The 15592-nt window shown below is 36.6% G+C and overlaps 1 protein-coding gene across 4 annotated transcripts in view; it reads right to left on the bottom strand.

Annotated features, from left to right (window-relative positions):
* Positions 1–15592, bottom strand: part of ATP8A1 (ATPase phospholipid transporting 8A1) — a 121566-nt gene that overhangs the window by 13365 nt on the left and 92609 nt on the right. For all 4 annotated transcript variants that reach the window (XM_076336183.1, XM_076336181.1, XM_076336184.1 and 1 more), the window contains 2 exons: positions 11307–11363; positions 10715–10822 (listed from right to left, as the gene is read on the bottom strand). In XM_076336183.1, coding sequence (XP_076192298.1) covers positions 10715–10822; positions 11307–11363 — 165 coding nt within the window. The remainder of the gene's footprint in view (positions 1–10714; positions 10823–11306; positions 11364–15592) is intronic.

Consider the following 15592-nt stretch of genomic DNA (forward strand, 5'->3'; position numbering starts at 1 on the left):
ATTTGTTGTCTGTGGAGCTCATGCTCAGTATTAGGACTTTCTAAAGTGAATTAACATTGCTTAATAAGTGCATTGTACAGATCTTTATATAAGTTCTTATTTTTTAAAAAAGAAAAAAATGCTGAGAATTACCCCCTTTCATAGCTTAGTGGCAGATTCGAAATCTTGGCTGCAAAACATTTTTAATGCACCAATGAAGATGTACTGTTAGGAAATTACATGCCAAAATGAACAGAGAATATTCCCTTTTTCTTCACTATGAAGAAAATACTCTATGTGCTGCTGAAACAGCTAGCTCAGATTTTAAAAAGCCTTCTAAAAGTAAAGGGAGAAAGATGAAAATAACACTAAACTTCCTGCTGCAGAAAAGCTCGTGGAAACCATTTTCAGTTTATCTATTTCAGGTATCATCTAGGGACGTGTCCTCTCCTTATAAACTACAGAACTATTAAAATAATACCTCCTCAACACCATCAAACCAGCTACAGTTTCTCCTCTCAACAACCTACAGAGACAACTTCATTAGTTTTAGTTATCTGCATGTGTTTGCCTTCACACATGCCGAAGTACTTAGTGTTGTAATATTAAAACAGATCCGCATTTAAGTCCTAGTGCAGTGAAGTTCCAACAAGTGAGTTCTTGTAATGCGTCTAGTCTTTCTTTGCTATTTAGAGTTTAAAAAACATCTCATAGTTCCTGCTAATTAAGAACTAAGTAGGAACTCTGATTATTAGGTTTATTAAAAAGGGAGTCCCTCCATTTTCTGCAAATACAAACCAAAGCCTTACTAGTATACAACAAATAGTAAGAGGTATTGAAACAGAGGGAGTACCAGGCAGTCAGGAAGCAGATAACTGTGGGTATCTGCAGGCAGAATCTATAAATTCTTACTGGAACAAATCTCCTATGAGACGAGAAAAATGAGTAAGGATAGACTAAGGAACATGCCTTTACTTTTTCCCTAGCTCCTCTCATTGTCTTCAGCTAAGGATACTACTAGTCCATTGCAAGATCACTGATTTCCTCACTGCAGGCGGGTATGAAGGGTGGACTGTATCCCACAGAGGAATGATTAAGATTATGGTCTTAATTATATAAATGCAAATAATAACTAATATTATAAATAATAAATACATATATACAAAAGCTCACAAACACAGACATGCACTATAAATCCTAAAGCTTCAAGAAGTACCTCTCTGGGACAGCGCGATACAGAGAATTAACAGAGACTTTGGTCTCTCTTCTACAGATGTCTCCTTAGTTCAGTCCCTTGTTTCAGTGAATATTTTAATATTTTAAGTATCCATTGGAACACACATCTTGCCTTTTCCTAGAGAGTACCTTAATCACTCAGGCTGAGCAAAAGCCAGCACATTGTCTCTTCTGATCCAGTAAGTATTTGATTATTCCATACAAAGTGGAACAGCAGAAGACACAGTTCTCTGTTCAATCACCCTTTCAGCAGAAAACATTACCCTGAAAATTGCAAAGTACAGAGAAACTTAAATCTGGCTGTTGGGAGACATTCATTTGGGGTGAATGTTCTAGTATTTAACTGTTGGATAAATGGGTATTTTAAAAAATATAGGTGATAAGGGTCTAACTGTGGGAGGTAGTTCAGGTTTATGAATCATCAGATTAGCACTTATCTCAAACCACAGTAAGGCATTTGAGCCCAGAAAGGGATGAAATGCAAGACTGCACCTTATTACCTGTTCTTGTGACTAGCTTAGAGTGGTTGCTCATTTTCACTTTGTGAATTAAGGTCACAAGCATTTAATTCCTTCCTTGCATTTTATGAAAGCCTAGGTTACCTCAATAGATATTTCACATTTAGAAAAAAAAAAAACCAAACAAACCAGCAATAAATCCTGGTGCCAGGAATAGCTCTTATGAAGAGAAATTAGCAGTTGCTATCTCTGTTGACTTTAGACAGAAACAGTGATGGAAATGCTTTCAAAGATAAAAAGCAGGAAAAGAGTAAAGAAAAAGGCTTCACAATAAATATTAATACCTGGAGATTTCCTCAAAAAGCTGGAGAGGAAAATGACACACAAACAAAAAAAGCTTCCCCAAGAATTAGGAACAGAAGAAGGTTCTGTTAGCAAAAGTTTGGCTAACAAGGTTGCACTACAGCTTGAACTGACAGACCTGAAAAATAACCTTTAGAAAATTAAAGAGAATTAGCCACCTGGATATGAAATTAGACAAGCTAGAAAATGTTGGCAAGGTAAGATTTATCACACTACTTTTAATTATGCTTGTAATCAGAGAACATTAGTTATTCTGCAACAAAAGGCTAGACTGTCCTCTTTTGCCTCGGAGTAAGAGATTCACAGGGAAACCTATCTGAGTTGATTCAAAGATGACATAAGAAATAGTATCTGGCAAAGGAGATGTAAAGCCATAATGAACGGATGAGTTCTGGTGGTTCTACAGAGTTTGTTACCAGGACAGGGGCTGTCTGCACTGCAATAGGTGTAAGAGGACTGAGTACAGGGAACACTGAGTTTCACTAGGATTTGTAAGGAACTGAAGTCATTCCTCATTACTGCGCATCAGGAGAGAAAGTTGCTATGGAGAAAGATGGCAGCTGCATATCATTAATCTTAAGTGTCACATGCATAACTGCAACAGGAATGTGTACTGAATTTGATTCATAACATTTTAAACAGAAAAAAACCCGTAACTTTTGTTTATAAAGGAGATTGGCAATAATATGCTGAGGGCAAGAATTCAGTTAAATGCTGATACTGGGAAAAGACTAACCAATAAAAAGGAAGAATATTAGAATGGTAATACTACCGAGACAGACCATCAGAAGCAGAAAAGGTAAATTTGTTAGTTCAAAGATCAGCTCTGCTGTTTCTGCTTGTACCTGGGCAGTAAAGAACAAGAATGGAAATATAACTATTGAATATGGAATAGGATCTTTGAAGTATATCTGGACTAGCAGACTCTGGCTAACAAATATCTAGTCCTAGACTAAATATAATTAAACCGTGAAGGTCTGAGGACTTAAAATGGAAACCACCTAATGGGAATTAAATGGGAAAAGAAGAACTCCTTATGACAATATTTTGGATTCCTGAAGTGAAAGACTAAAAGCGAACTTTATATTTAAAGAACTGAATAAGCTAAAATATGTTAGTATCAGAATGGTAACATAATTTTAGGCTCTCAGGTGAGGACAGGTAACTAAAATGGATACGTGTTATGGGATGAATTCCGATTCACTTTAACAAATCTTCAATAAATCATTGAGTTCTTTTATGAAGTAGTAATATTCTCCACAAACGTACATTGGAACATTTAATTTCTCTAAACAAGAGGTTCAGATAGGTATAGAGGGGAAGACAAATACAGATTACTGATTATTGTTTTGTAAAGACTCACAGGTCTGTAAAAGTCAAGCTGGGAAAAATCTTGGAAGGGGATGAAAATGTGCTAAAAATGTGGGAAAATGCCCACAGGGGCCTTTTGCTGAGAATGGGCTTGAAAAAGTTTTGAACTATGAAGGAAGACCCTAGCTTTTGTTGTTTAATTATTTCAATGTTCTTGAAAACTGTATTTCAAACATGCTCTATAAATAAGCAATAGTCCCTTACCAAAAATTTACTACACCAATTACTCCCCCCAAAATGAAGACCCAGAATTTTGGATAATATTTTAATTCAGATTGTTAATAAGCAGTGAAGCAGGAAAAAAAAAAAATTACTGGCTAACTCAGCATAACTACCCCAGATAGTAGCCACTGAAGAACGGCTATTTTCCACAAGTTTTGTGATAATGAAGTGAGAATTGAGAGACTTTGGTATTTGTTTACCATATAGGGCTCAAGGCAATTTTTAGAAATACAGATTGTCAACTGAGTTATCTGACAGGTTCCCTTAAAAGCATGGCACTGTACTTCTCGTTTCATTGAATAACTTAAAGAGAATCATTACTTTTCAAATTTTAGGGGAATTATTTATAACTCCCCCTGCTAATATAGAGAAAAAGCAATTTTCTTAAATATACAACCATTTAAATTTATTTATTATGCTATATTTTGCAAAAGTTACTAAAGTAACACTCATCTGTTTTTAAAAATGCAAGAGACAAGTATCCATTAATAGCATCTTTTACAGCTGGAGGGACAACACAACAGAGCACAAGCCGTAAGATCCTCATAGAGAGCTGTTGATGTATGGGCTGGATGAACACCCTGAGGTAGACCGAAAACTGGCTGAATGGCCAAGTCCAGAGGGTGGTGATCAGTGGCACAAAGTCTAGCTGGAAGCCAGTAACTAACAGCATACCCCAGGGGCCAATACTGCGGTCCAGTCCTGTTTAACAGCTCCATCAAAGATCTGGATGATGGGGTAGAGTGTACTCTCAGGAAGTTTGCTAATGACAAAACTGGAGAGAAGTGGCAGATACACCAGAGGGTTGTGTTGCCATCCAGAGAGACCTCAACAGGCTGGAGAAATGGGCTGACAGGAACCTCATACAGTTGAACAAGGAGAAATACAAAGTCCTGCACCTGGGGAACAACCACCCCATACACCAATATATGCTGGGGGCCACCCAGCTAGGAAGCAGCTTTGCAGAAAAGGAGTTGGGGGTCCTGGTGAACAACAGGTTGAACATGAGCCAGCAATGTGCCCTTCCAGCAAAGAAGGTGAATGGCATCTTTGGCTGCATTAGACAAACTATTACCAGCAGAGATCAAGGGAGGTCCCCTCTACTCAGCACTGATGAGGTCACACCTAGAGAAGTGTCCAGTTCTGGCCTTCCCAGTACAAGAGGCATGGACATACTGGAGAGAGTCCAACGAAGGGCCACGAAGATGATGAAGGGCCTGGAGCATCTCTCATATGAGAGGAAAGGCTGAGAGAGAGTTGGGACTATCTAACCTAGAGAAGAGAAGGCTAAGGGGGGATCTTATCATTGGAGATAGATTCTTGAAGGGAGAGTGTAAAGGCAATGAAGCTAGGCTGTTTCCAGTGGTGCCCTGTGACAGGACAAGAGGCAATGAGCACAAACTGAAACACAGGAGGCTCTATCTGAACATCAGGAAATACTTTTTTATTGTGGGGGTTGATTTTATTGTGAACACTGATACAGGTTGTCCAGAGAGGTTGTGGAGTCTCCATCCCCGGCAATATTCAAAAGCCAACTGCACATGGTCCTCAGCAACTTGCTTTAGGTGTCAGGGGGGTTGGACCAGATCACCTCCAAAGGTCCATTCCAACCTCAACCATCCTATGATTGTATACTAGCCTGAATACTGGCTTTGCTCTCCATTAGACTAAAACAAATTCCCCCTTTCAGATCAGACTTTAGACAAACATCTCTCCAGAGACCTGTTCATTAGAGATTGCAGTATTTGGACAGCTACATTTTTAAAAAGTTGGTGGGGTTTTTTTTTTTGTGTTAAAAAAAAAAATCCATAAGGGGATTAAAGGATGTATATCTAGTATTTTAACAAGCACAAGTCCATATAAGCAGGTTATGTGGAATAATACAGAGGGAAGCAATATTTAAGAAACTAATACTGTTAATATAGTATATTCTAATACATCTTTCCTACATAGTCCAGCTAAATCATCGAACAAGGAATATTATTGTTTTTCACAAAGATTCTGCAAACCTCAATCAAATGATCTAAAATTCTGTAAAATACATGCTTGTTCCTTAACTTCAATTTCCATCAGTAGTTTTATAGATCCCCTGGGTCAGACAGAGCAGAAACAGATGGTGCTCTGGAGAACTTTACAGTGCGTTATCTACAGTGCCACAATAAATTAAAAAGTTCTGCAGATACTGAACTTCTGCTGTTAATCTCAATGTCATACTACTTATTCCAGTAAGTGTTATAATTTTCAGCTAACTTGTTAATCAGGTAGGTGTATAAAAAAAGGCCTAACTACTCGGAGCACACAACAGTAACAAACCCAAAAGAATAAGAAGTTGTACTAGTATGAAATATACACATAAAAGAAAAGTATCAACTTTAGTTTTATCACTGTAGTAGAGAAAGAGATCCATGCAGTTGATTTACTCAGGTCTGCAATGAAAATGTTGTTCTAGTCTGTAGCGGCAGCTTTTTTGAAATTAAAGGGAGCTTGTTTCATGTAATGGGGCAAAACAGCTGTCCTGTGGTATGACCCACTTCTCCATAAGGGTGTTAAATCCAACCACAACATGCCTACAAAGAAGTTTTTTTTTTTTTTTCTTTCTTGTACATCTATACTTAAACGCACAATCTTTACAGGTAAAATATTAAGAAAATAATCTGTAAAGCTGGTTGTTCAGATGCTTCCACACTAGAAAGTACTGACAGACAACAAATGCACCAATAAACATTATTGCAGATAAACCTGTACCGTAATAAAGACTCTGTTGAGACTGCAAAGTTGGCATAATATCACTGAAAACTTTTGAAATGTTTTCTGTATTTCTCTCTCATATACTGTGCATCAAGTTCCCTCCAACAGAAATCATGTTTTGCTCCTACTACCAAAATTCTCCTGGTAAAGGTATTTTAACACTTTGCTATACGCAGATAAAACTTGAATTCCTAGTATTTTAGGATCTGTGTTTAAGACTAGAAGCATATAGTCCCTAATTCTTAGAATAAACTCAAGATGAGAAATTTTTAAATGAACGAGTCTAAAGTACAAACAAAAATAATATGAAGGTAAATAATAAATTCAGCTTAATTAATGATAAAATACATAAGTCCTGATCAGACGACTAAAAGACTCCTAACTTAAAGTTGATCTGCTACAGTACCTGAACTAGCCATGGATACTATATAATTAACTACTTAATTAAAAAACCCCTTTTTTATCGCATATCCTTCTTCAGTTTTACAGCCTATTTTTCCATTTTCTTCTGCTTCATAAATCCTGTTGCTTCTCTCACATTTTTCGTCCGTTTTTCCTGGTTGTGTCTGCAGAAAGACAATGGTGAACTAACAGTTTTTACCTGAACATCATCAATCAGGGAAAATGAATGAAGTTTTCTTCACTAGGGACTTTTTTTTTTTTTTAAACTGGAATAGAAACTGTTTTAAGGTTGACAAAATGTAACTGCTTTCTTGTTTGAATGTTGATTCTAAGGTTTTGTCATAATTTTTCTGAAGAAACATGTTTCAGCTACTATCACCCAGATGCCTGTTACCAATCTCTAACAGATATCAGCTATATAACTACCAGTTATTTGTATCAGGAGAACACTTGTGCCACGATACCTCTGCTCATGTGAGCCAGAAGCCACCTTTCAACTCTTCTGGTGCACTACCTATTTGGCAACCTAGTTACCACTATTTATAGGACTTAAGAGTACTGTAACATGGAGAGCCATCTAGTTCCCACACTGTGAGGAACAGTACTGTACAGTTGGGATGAGTTGGTCCAGTGTGGGAGTAGCAATCTTGAAAGATCAGAAAACAAAGGTCTTGATGCCAGAACTGCCTCAGCATTCTGGATCAACAGGGCATTTTGGATCAAAGGGGTCCTTGTTTGGCTTTTTTGGGAAAACTCAGAGCAAAAGAGAGAGGAAGAAAAATACACTTCATTGTAGTATTACGAACATGTCAAAGAAGGGGGGGGAGTGGCCTAGACAATGAACAAAACTGCTGGCACTCTGTCAGAAAGTCATAATTTTTCATTTCATTGTATTTTCTTTTAGAGCACAGCATTTTACAATCTTTCCTTCTGTATTACTATCATACAGCAACACATATATAAAAGCCAACTTTAATTATCTTTTCTACAATTGGAATGATACACAAAATGATGGAAACAAAATTAGTGTAAAAAGTAGGGAAAACTTGCAAAAATGTGACAACTTGCTTCTTTGTTCAGTAAGTTACTGGGTGATGCTTTGATACTAAAAGATGAACACAAACCAACAATTCTTATGATTTAACTTCGAGCTGCGAGCTTCAGTGCTCCCATATCAGAGTGTTTTTGCAGCATGAACAGACTCTTCTCTTCTATTACAAGTCTATTTTTTTCTTGAGGCGTTATCTTTTTGTGTTCTCTGTTTAAACACACTTATCAGAACCTTTCAGTAGGTTCTTTTTGGTCGAAAAGAAGCCACAAAAAAGATGTTTGAAGAAGATAGATATCATCACCTAGTTGGGACTGAATTGTTGGGTGAATATTGTGTCAAGAATACTGACTCGTAAGACTATAAACTTACTAAGGTAGAACTCTTGTTACCAGCTCTAAGGAGCTGAAAGAGAATACATTTAAACTTTGTAAGGATTATAGCTGGTAAAATCTCCTTATAAATCTACAGTTTATTAAAAAAGAGGCATTTTTAATGAACACATTTGGACCCCCCCCCCCGAAAATCCCCTTCAGCATAATTTATCAGATCAGGCCAAGGCAAAACAGACAAAAAGCTACGAAGTAGAGGTCAGCTTTTGACTTGTTCATTTAATTTCTGCCAAATGTACTTGGATGAAGTCTTCAAGTCTGACTCGCACATTTGAAGAAGTTAGACAAGCAGTATTTGCATAGGCAAGCAGAGATGCCCATATGGATTTGTTTCTATCACACCACAATCTTTTCCACAGTTAAATTTGTGAATCTTTTAGTTTGAATACTTATGGAAGGCCTGGACTTGCTTCAGAGAAACCCAGTGAATTCTGCCCTGCCAGAGACCACCTGGTCAGTGAGGGGGCTTCTGGGAGAGAATACAAAAATCCTGCTTCCAATCTGAGCTGCAGCATTCATTGACAGGACTTCTAACCACACAGAGTACAGCTCAAAAAGCTAGACCAGAGCTTTAAAGATAAGCTCTTATGGCCTATGAGATGTTTATTCTGATGTTACAGACTTCTAACTATATTCTTAGAAAGAAAACAAAACCAACGTCACCCAACAACACCCCCCGAAACAACCGCATGCACGTATAGACAAGTAAAGCTACTATATACACATACATGCATAAGCAAACACACTAACAAAATAAGACTATCCATTTCAAGTACAGATACGGTTTTATCACAACAAATAAATGAATTTGGGTTTGTAAGTCAGACTACTTTGGTGTCATGTTGAATTCAAACCCCAAGAGTATTTATTTTTGTTGACAGCTACGTCTCTTTATGAACAACTGTTTTTTCCAAGTTTGTGGGAATTACATTCCCTTCAAAAACATCTTTTGCTCACAATAACTTCAGAGACTGAACATGTACTAAGTAAAATATTCAGTTGTTTCAATAGTGAAGTAGCCACCTTTGTCATACCTAGTATGACACACCCTGCTGCTCCCACTGTGCTTATTACTATAAAAGCTCTTCTGTCGTAAAAGAACAATGTATAAAGTTTTTACAAAATCTCTAAAAACAACAAATTCCAAAAACATTCGATTTCCTCTATAAAATACAGTGTATACGAAGAAAAATGCTGAAGTATGATAGCTTCAATTACTTTAATTTAGAATAATGTACATAATTAATTTTGAGTAGTGGAGGCAACATGGTAATGTACAAAATCTACATATATACATGGGTAAGAGGTTATAATAGAGAGGAAAACCAGCAAGAAATTGTTTAATTTCAAATTCTTTTTTTGTCTTAGGTGTCCAAGTACTTAAGTTAATTCCTCGTGCTTTCCATTAAAGTGTAGTAGTTATACAAATGCCTATATACTACTTTTCCCATAACTGCTTATGTAGGAGGTGAGATTTGTGGGTCTGAATTGCCTCCAAGTGAGGGAGAGATATGCACCTAAGTTTCCCACATCCTGCATGAATTTTTAAATTGCTGAATTATATCACAGAGGTGGAGTTAAAAGGCACTCACTCTTTTACTGGTGTAAGGCTTGATTTAGTTGATATGCTTTGAGAACCATTAGAAGAACATCTTTCTGAAACAAGCAGGTATTCTCAGTTTCTGATTCCCACTGAGAATGAACACTGAACTTCTCAGCTTAGGAGTTACTGGCCATGCCCAGAAGCAGACATTAGTGTCTGGGAAATTAATACTAAACTGCAGATGTTTCTGGAATGGAATGGTTTTGAAAATTTGGGACTGAAGTGCCAATTAAATCAGCACAGGCAGCAATTAAGCATCTTTTATGGATTCAGTTCTATTTGCAATATTCAGAGCAGGTTTAGAGAAATGGGATAATAAATGAAAGAGAAACCAGTAATTACTGTCGAAGGTTAAAGATACAGTACAATAATGCATTCCAAGCAGCACATTAATAGAAAAGGAAATGTGTGCATGACAAGCAGCTGCTCATGCAATGTTATGGCACCTCAAATTTTTTAAGGCATTTTACAGTTTCAAATACTTAGCAAATTTGTAAAATTGAAGATGAAAAAACTGCCTTAACCAATGCACTACTTGTGCTACCTCATTATAAGAAAAAACCTTCAGCCAAATAAGCACTGTAATCCTGAGTTCTGAATTTGGTAAGACTTCTCTTTAGAAAATTAAAACTTACTAAAGAACTGCAAAGCAGCTTACCTGCCTATTCTTCCTCACTAGACCATATAATCACAGCCTGTTAGTTGATCTCTGTTTTCACAAGAGTGAAAATTAATTCTATTTTAAATAAATATGACAACCTCATTCAAGGTATAAGAGAAGCAACCCTCTTACGTACCTTTACGTAAGGATCCAATAAAGATTAGGCCTGTACTAATGACTGAAACAATATTCTTTGCACACATTCGGATATTAGTTAAAATATACTTTTACCTCTCCTGACATATCAGGTGCCATAGGAATGACTGGCCACAAAGAAGAGTAGATTCCAAAAAACACTACCCAAAGTGCTATGCTGCCCCAGATAGCTATATGGCTGAACTGTTAAAACAAACAAAAAAGAAAAACAGAACAATCACCACAGATGTATCATGACATAAAAAAAGATCTTTGCTACTTAGTACTTACAATGTGATTCTGATATACTGGATGAAATTTCTGTGCCTTATATTAAACTGCTACTTCAGTTAGCTATTTCTTAAAGCAAGATGATACTTACAGCAGCAATATTACTGCATTTTAAGCCAATTTAAGTTCAATTACAATCAGCTCAGAGTAATTTGATTTTTCTAGTTTGAGGATTACTTTGGGCCTTATCCCAACGTCCTGTTTTTCAATATTGAGCATTATTTTTTGTATGTGGATATTCTGTCTTTCCACACAGTAACCAGAGTTTAGTTTGATACTGTGGACAGGGCTGACAAACTGTAAGGGCGTAATACAAAAAATAAGAAGAAAATAATACAATTATTCATCCATCATATTTTATAGAACATTTGAGAATATAGTAAAGACATTTGCTTACCAAAGTCCAATATGAGGTCTCTAATCCAGCCTTCAAACACACAGTTAGAACCACAAACTTGAGAGAGAACGGGGCGGGGGGGAGAGAGAAGACTCTTATTTAGTATGGGAATATTACTTAACATACAGAATTGATTAGTTTCGTTGAACTTTTAGGAGAACAGAAGAAAAAGTTTAATGATTTTCATACTTCATGTTTACTTGCACAAATGAAATATCGGAAAGGATAATCAATCTATTCAATTTAAATGTGATTTCCTTAGTAATACTCAACAAAGTACTCTGCGTGTCAATGCACCTAGCTGTGCAATAGGATCCAAACTAAAGTTCGTAAAGCAGAAGGCAATAATTTCTATGGACCTGCAGAAGCTATGAAGGAGCTCTTCTGCTTTAATAGAATCTGCTCCCCCAAAAACGTAGGACTCTGAGCAGCCCCAAAGTGAAATTCTTTTAGACCACAGCTAGCTGTATTTTTCCTCTTTTTTTGTGTGTGCACTTAGATCGGAAGCTTAAGTGCCCCTTTGAAATGACCACCGTAAAATGACACTAGCAGATTTAAAGATACACCCCAGTAATGAGCTAGTAATATAACACTAAGAATTATTAGCTTCCATTAATAATCTCCACTCATTTGATTTGGAAACCTCTTCTTTTGCATTAGAAATCTTAAACATTTCCCTAGCCTCCTAGAACTCTGCAAGTCTGGCTCTTACTGCGTCGTTAGCTTCTTTATCAATGGTATTTTGGTTACACAGAAAGGTTCATGAAAAATATAGTTCACTTCAGTAGAGATGGCAGACCCCCTAGCTATGGAGAGGATGACTACTACTTTCTACATGAAGACAGGTTTAGAAGATCTAGATGCTGGGCTGAAAACTTGTAATTGATCAAGCTTACACTAGTCTGCATTTAAAAAAAAAAAAAAAAAGGAAAAAGTTTTGTTTACTTCATTGTACTTTGTTAGTAAATGAATCACCTTCACCAAACCCTGAAAAAACAGAGTTAAATGTTGGCAGCCTAACACCTATGTTCTGCATACAAAATAACACGTTGAATGAATCTGTTATGTCATTTTCATTCTTCTCTCTCATCTTTACTCTTTTCTTATCTTTACTCTTTTTATGGAGCAGTCTCTGAAAACATCATGTTATTGTCCTGTAGGACATACTCCATTTTAGTTTAGAGATGAGCAGTAGTAGAAAGTTTATAATCCCACAGCAAGGGCTACTTGATTCAGGAAAGTTGTTTGTCTCCTTCCTTTGAAATTCAACACAAAGAAGTTGTCTGTTTAGCAAAGAAATAGTTATTACATTTTGTAACTCACATGTGACTATGTATCACTAGTTTTGCTTTAGGGGCAACCGGAAGAACATGAGGCTGAAAAACTGAGTCACAAAGACCAAACTCCAACTTAGCAGCTATAGTTTAAACTCTAGTTTGTTGGCCGTGTTGGCAGCAATGATGTGAGTTTGTGGTTGAACTTCAAGGAGCCTCAGAAACTCAGAAAAAATGTACTTCAAACAGAAGCTGAAGATAACTGGTTAAATATATTTGACAAGTCTTTCACTATGTCTGGTGCACAGAAGGATACAAATCCTGCCAGAAAGCTTTCACCCTAGCTATAAGTTTATGCTTTTAATACTGGAATCTCCCATTTCAACTACTGTTGCATTATAAAGGACAAAAAAAATCACAGCACTACAATTCCATTATCTAAAACATGTGTGAAATCTAATTAGAAGAAAATTAAGGACCATGATGAGCATTATAATTCACTTAGTCTATCCAGTTCTGGTGCTATATTTGGATGAGTGAAAAAAATGGATGGCAAAAAAAAATACTCATCTGGTACACTTGCTTGCTACTTTTGAGTCAGTCATAAGAAAAGAAAACATCCTTCTTTAGAATCAGATCAAGAATTCTCATTGCATAGACAAAAAGTAGACACAAAACAAACACTGCAGGTCTCTATAAAGGGAGACATAGACTATGTGAATGTATACCCTCCTTGCATCTTAACTGATTCCCCTAACAAAGTTACCAACTACACACAGTGGCTTACTGAAGAATTTGGGTTTTATTGCTCCCTCCTCCCCTTGATCCAAACTAACAATAGCTTACTGAATCCTACCCAGGAAACAAGAAATCAAACTGGTATTCTGTATAAAGCACTGAGCTTTTTTAAAAAGACCTCTCAAGAATGGTCGTACAAATATTTTCATGGCACTCTACTCCTATTTGAAATTTATGTTTGAAGAAATAATTCCAGGACATGATATTAATCAGTGCGCATTCCTGACTTTCTTTGTGGATCTAAAGAAACTGTTATTAATTTCTGAATCCCTTTACTACTGACTTTTGCGCAAGTGATGAATGTACACTTCCTAAAAACAGATTAAAAGCAGTAGGAAGAATGAGAAGTACCTTAGCCTCATGATTTTGGTATTTCAAGACAATGACTAGCAACTGTCAGTGCACATCACTTCACATGCACAGAATTTTTTTTTAAGTCTTCAAAAAAAATCCCCCCCCCTCCCCCCCCCCCCCCCCCAATTTTGAAAGTCTCTCAAATCTTCATGTGTGCTCCAGATCTCCTTGAATTCCTGTGCAAGAGCAGGAATACATCAATTGCAACCCCCATCCCTCCCCAGATTTTCAATCTGAAGTGAAGGAAAGTGGAGAATCTGGAAAACAAATGAAAAAGCAGGTTGTCTGGACTTACAATGGTGAAATAATGTTTTCTTGGGAAATTCTTGGCCATTCTGCAGGTTAGTAGCAAGCAATTAGCCTCTTAAGATGGTGGAGTTTCAGCTCTCCTACTTGAAAACCAGTTGTAGAAGGTGACAGAACAATTGCACTGTGACCTCTGTTTTATCATTTATGGATACAGCTTGACAAAGAGTAATGAGTAGCTCCAGGTTACTATATTGAAAGTATCAGAAATTAACTAATTTCTGAAGGTGGTGGAAAATGTTGCTGCAAATCTAAAAATGCAGGCTTTGATGTTTGTGAGTCAGCTGATGTCACAGATGATACTCAGATTTCTGCAGTACTGTAAGTTACTGTAAGTACTGTAAGATACAGAAGTACTGTAGACCCATCCATCTCTAATGGAGATCAGTTCATCATATGATAGATTGCATGATCATATGTGACTACTGCTGACAAAACATGCTGTGCTTGGCTTTTGGAACACAGAAACAGAAGCGTAGAGCAAATACATTTTTAAGAGAATGTGTGAACAAACAATTTTTCCATGTGCCTGAAAGAACCAGTTTAAAGTCCATGTACGGACTGGCAGAAGAAACATTTTATTTTAACTTTCCAGTAGGAAATACACCAAATGGACTGTGGTTACTCGGCCCTTTGTGCTCTTTAACCTTTCTGGTTAGCTGACCAGAAAACACTATTCAAAATGTTCTCTCATACATAGGAGATGTTGACAGTAGCTACATTCTCAAAGGACTACAACGTATTCTAGAATACTTTGCTTTTATTTCAGTTATGTTTCCCTATTCCCTAAAGAAATCGATTTTGATGTGAATTTGTATTTGTATTACAGCCCCCTTATCTTGATGGAAGAATTTATTTCTTTTTTGTATCTGCCACCAACAGGAAGTTGAAAAATTAATTAAACTCTTAATGTTGAAGAACAGAGGAGAGTTAACACAAGTCTAATTTTGCTTCTAAGAGAGATCTTGGAAAACCCTCATCTGTTGGGTAACTGATACCCAGCAAGTGAAAAACAGGTATTTAGCTTCATTAATTTATTCTAGGAGATAAAAGATTAAAAGAAAAAACCCAGTAATGACTAATATCTACAAGAGTAACAAAAGATTACTGTTAGGTGTGGGTCAGGTGTAATTCTGCCAGTTTGGTTGTCCCCAAAGAGGCATCCCACAAATCTTGGTTCCGTGTGGCTCTATCCCTCTTTCAAAGCTCCATGATAAAATAAGAGAGGGAGAACAGATTTGTTATCTTCACAGGTCCATGAACCAGTTCCATATCCAATAACCTGGGATTTCTCCAATGCAGAAACTTACCTTAAATTAAGGTAATTTAAGGCATGTTAATTAGGGAATTACAATTCCCATTATTTAAAAAATGGACAGTTTCCAGTAAAGGACAGATGTATCTTCTGCACCTTTATTAAACTGCTTTGTTTCAAAAACTGGAATTAGAAAGCAAAATACACTTCAAAGCTTCTCAAAGAGTCATTCAAGTGCCATTTCTTATTCTTAAGGCACAACAATGAATAAAGTATTCTATGTAGAGAATTATAAATAA

This window comes from Aptenodytes patagonicus, chromosome 4 (assembly GCF_965638725.1).
Source record: "Aptenodytes patagonicus chromosome 4, bAptPat1.pri.cur, whole genome shotgun sequence".
Classification (NCBI taxonomy): Eukaryota; Metazoa; Chordata; class Aves; order Sphenisciformes; family Spheniscidae; genus Aptenodytes; species Aptenodytes patagonicus.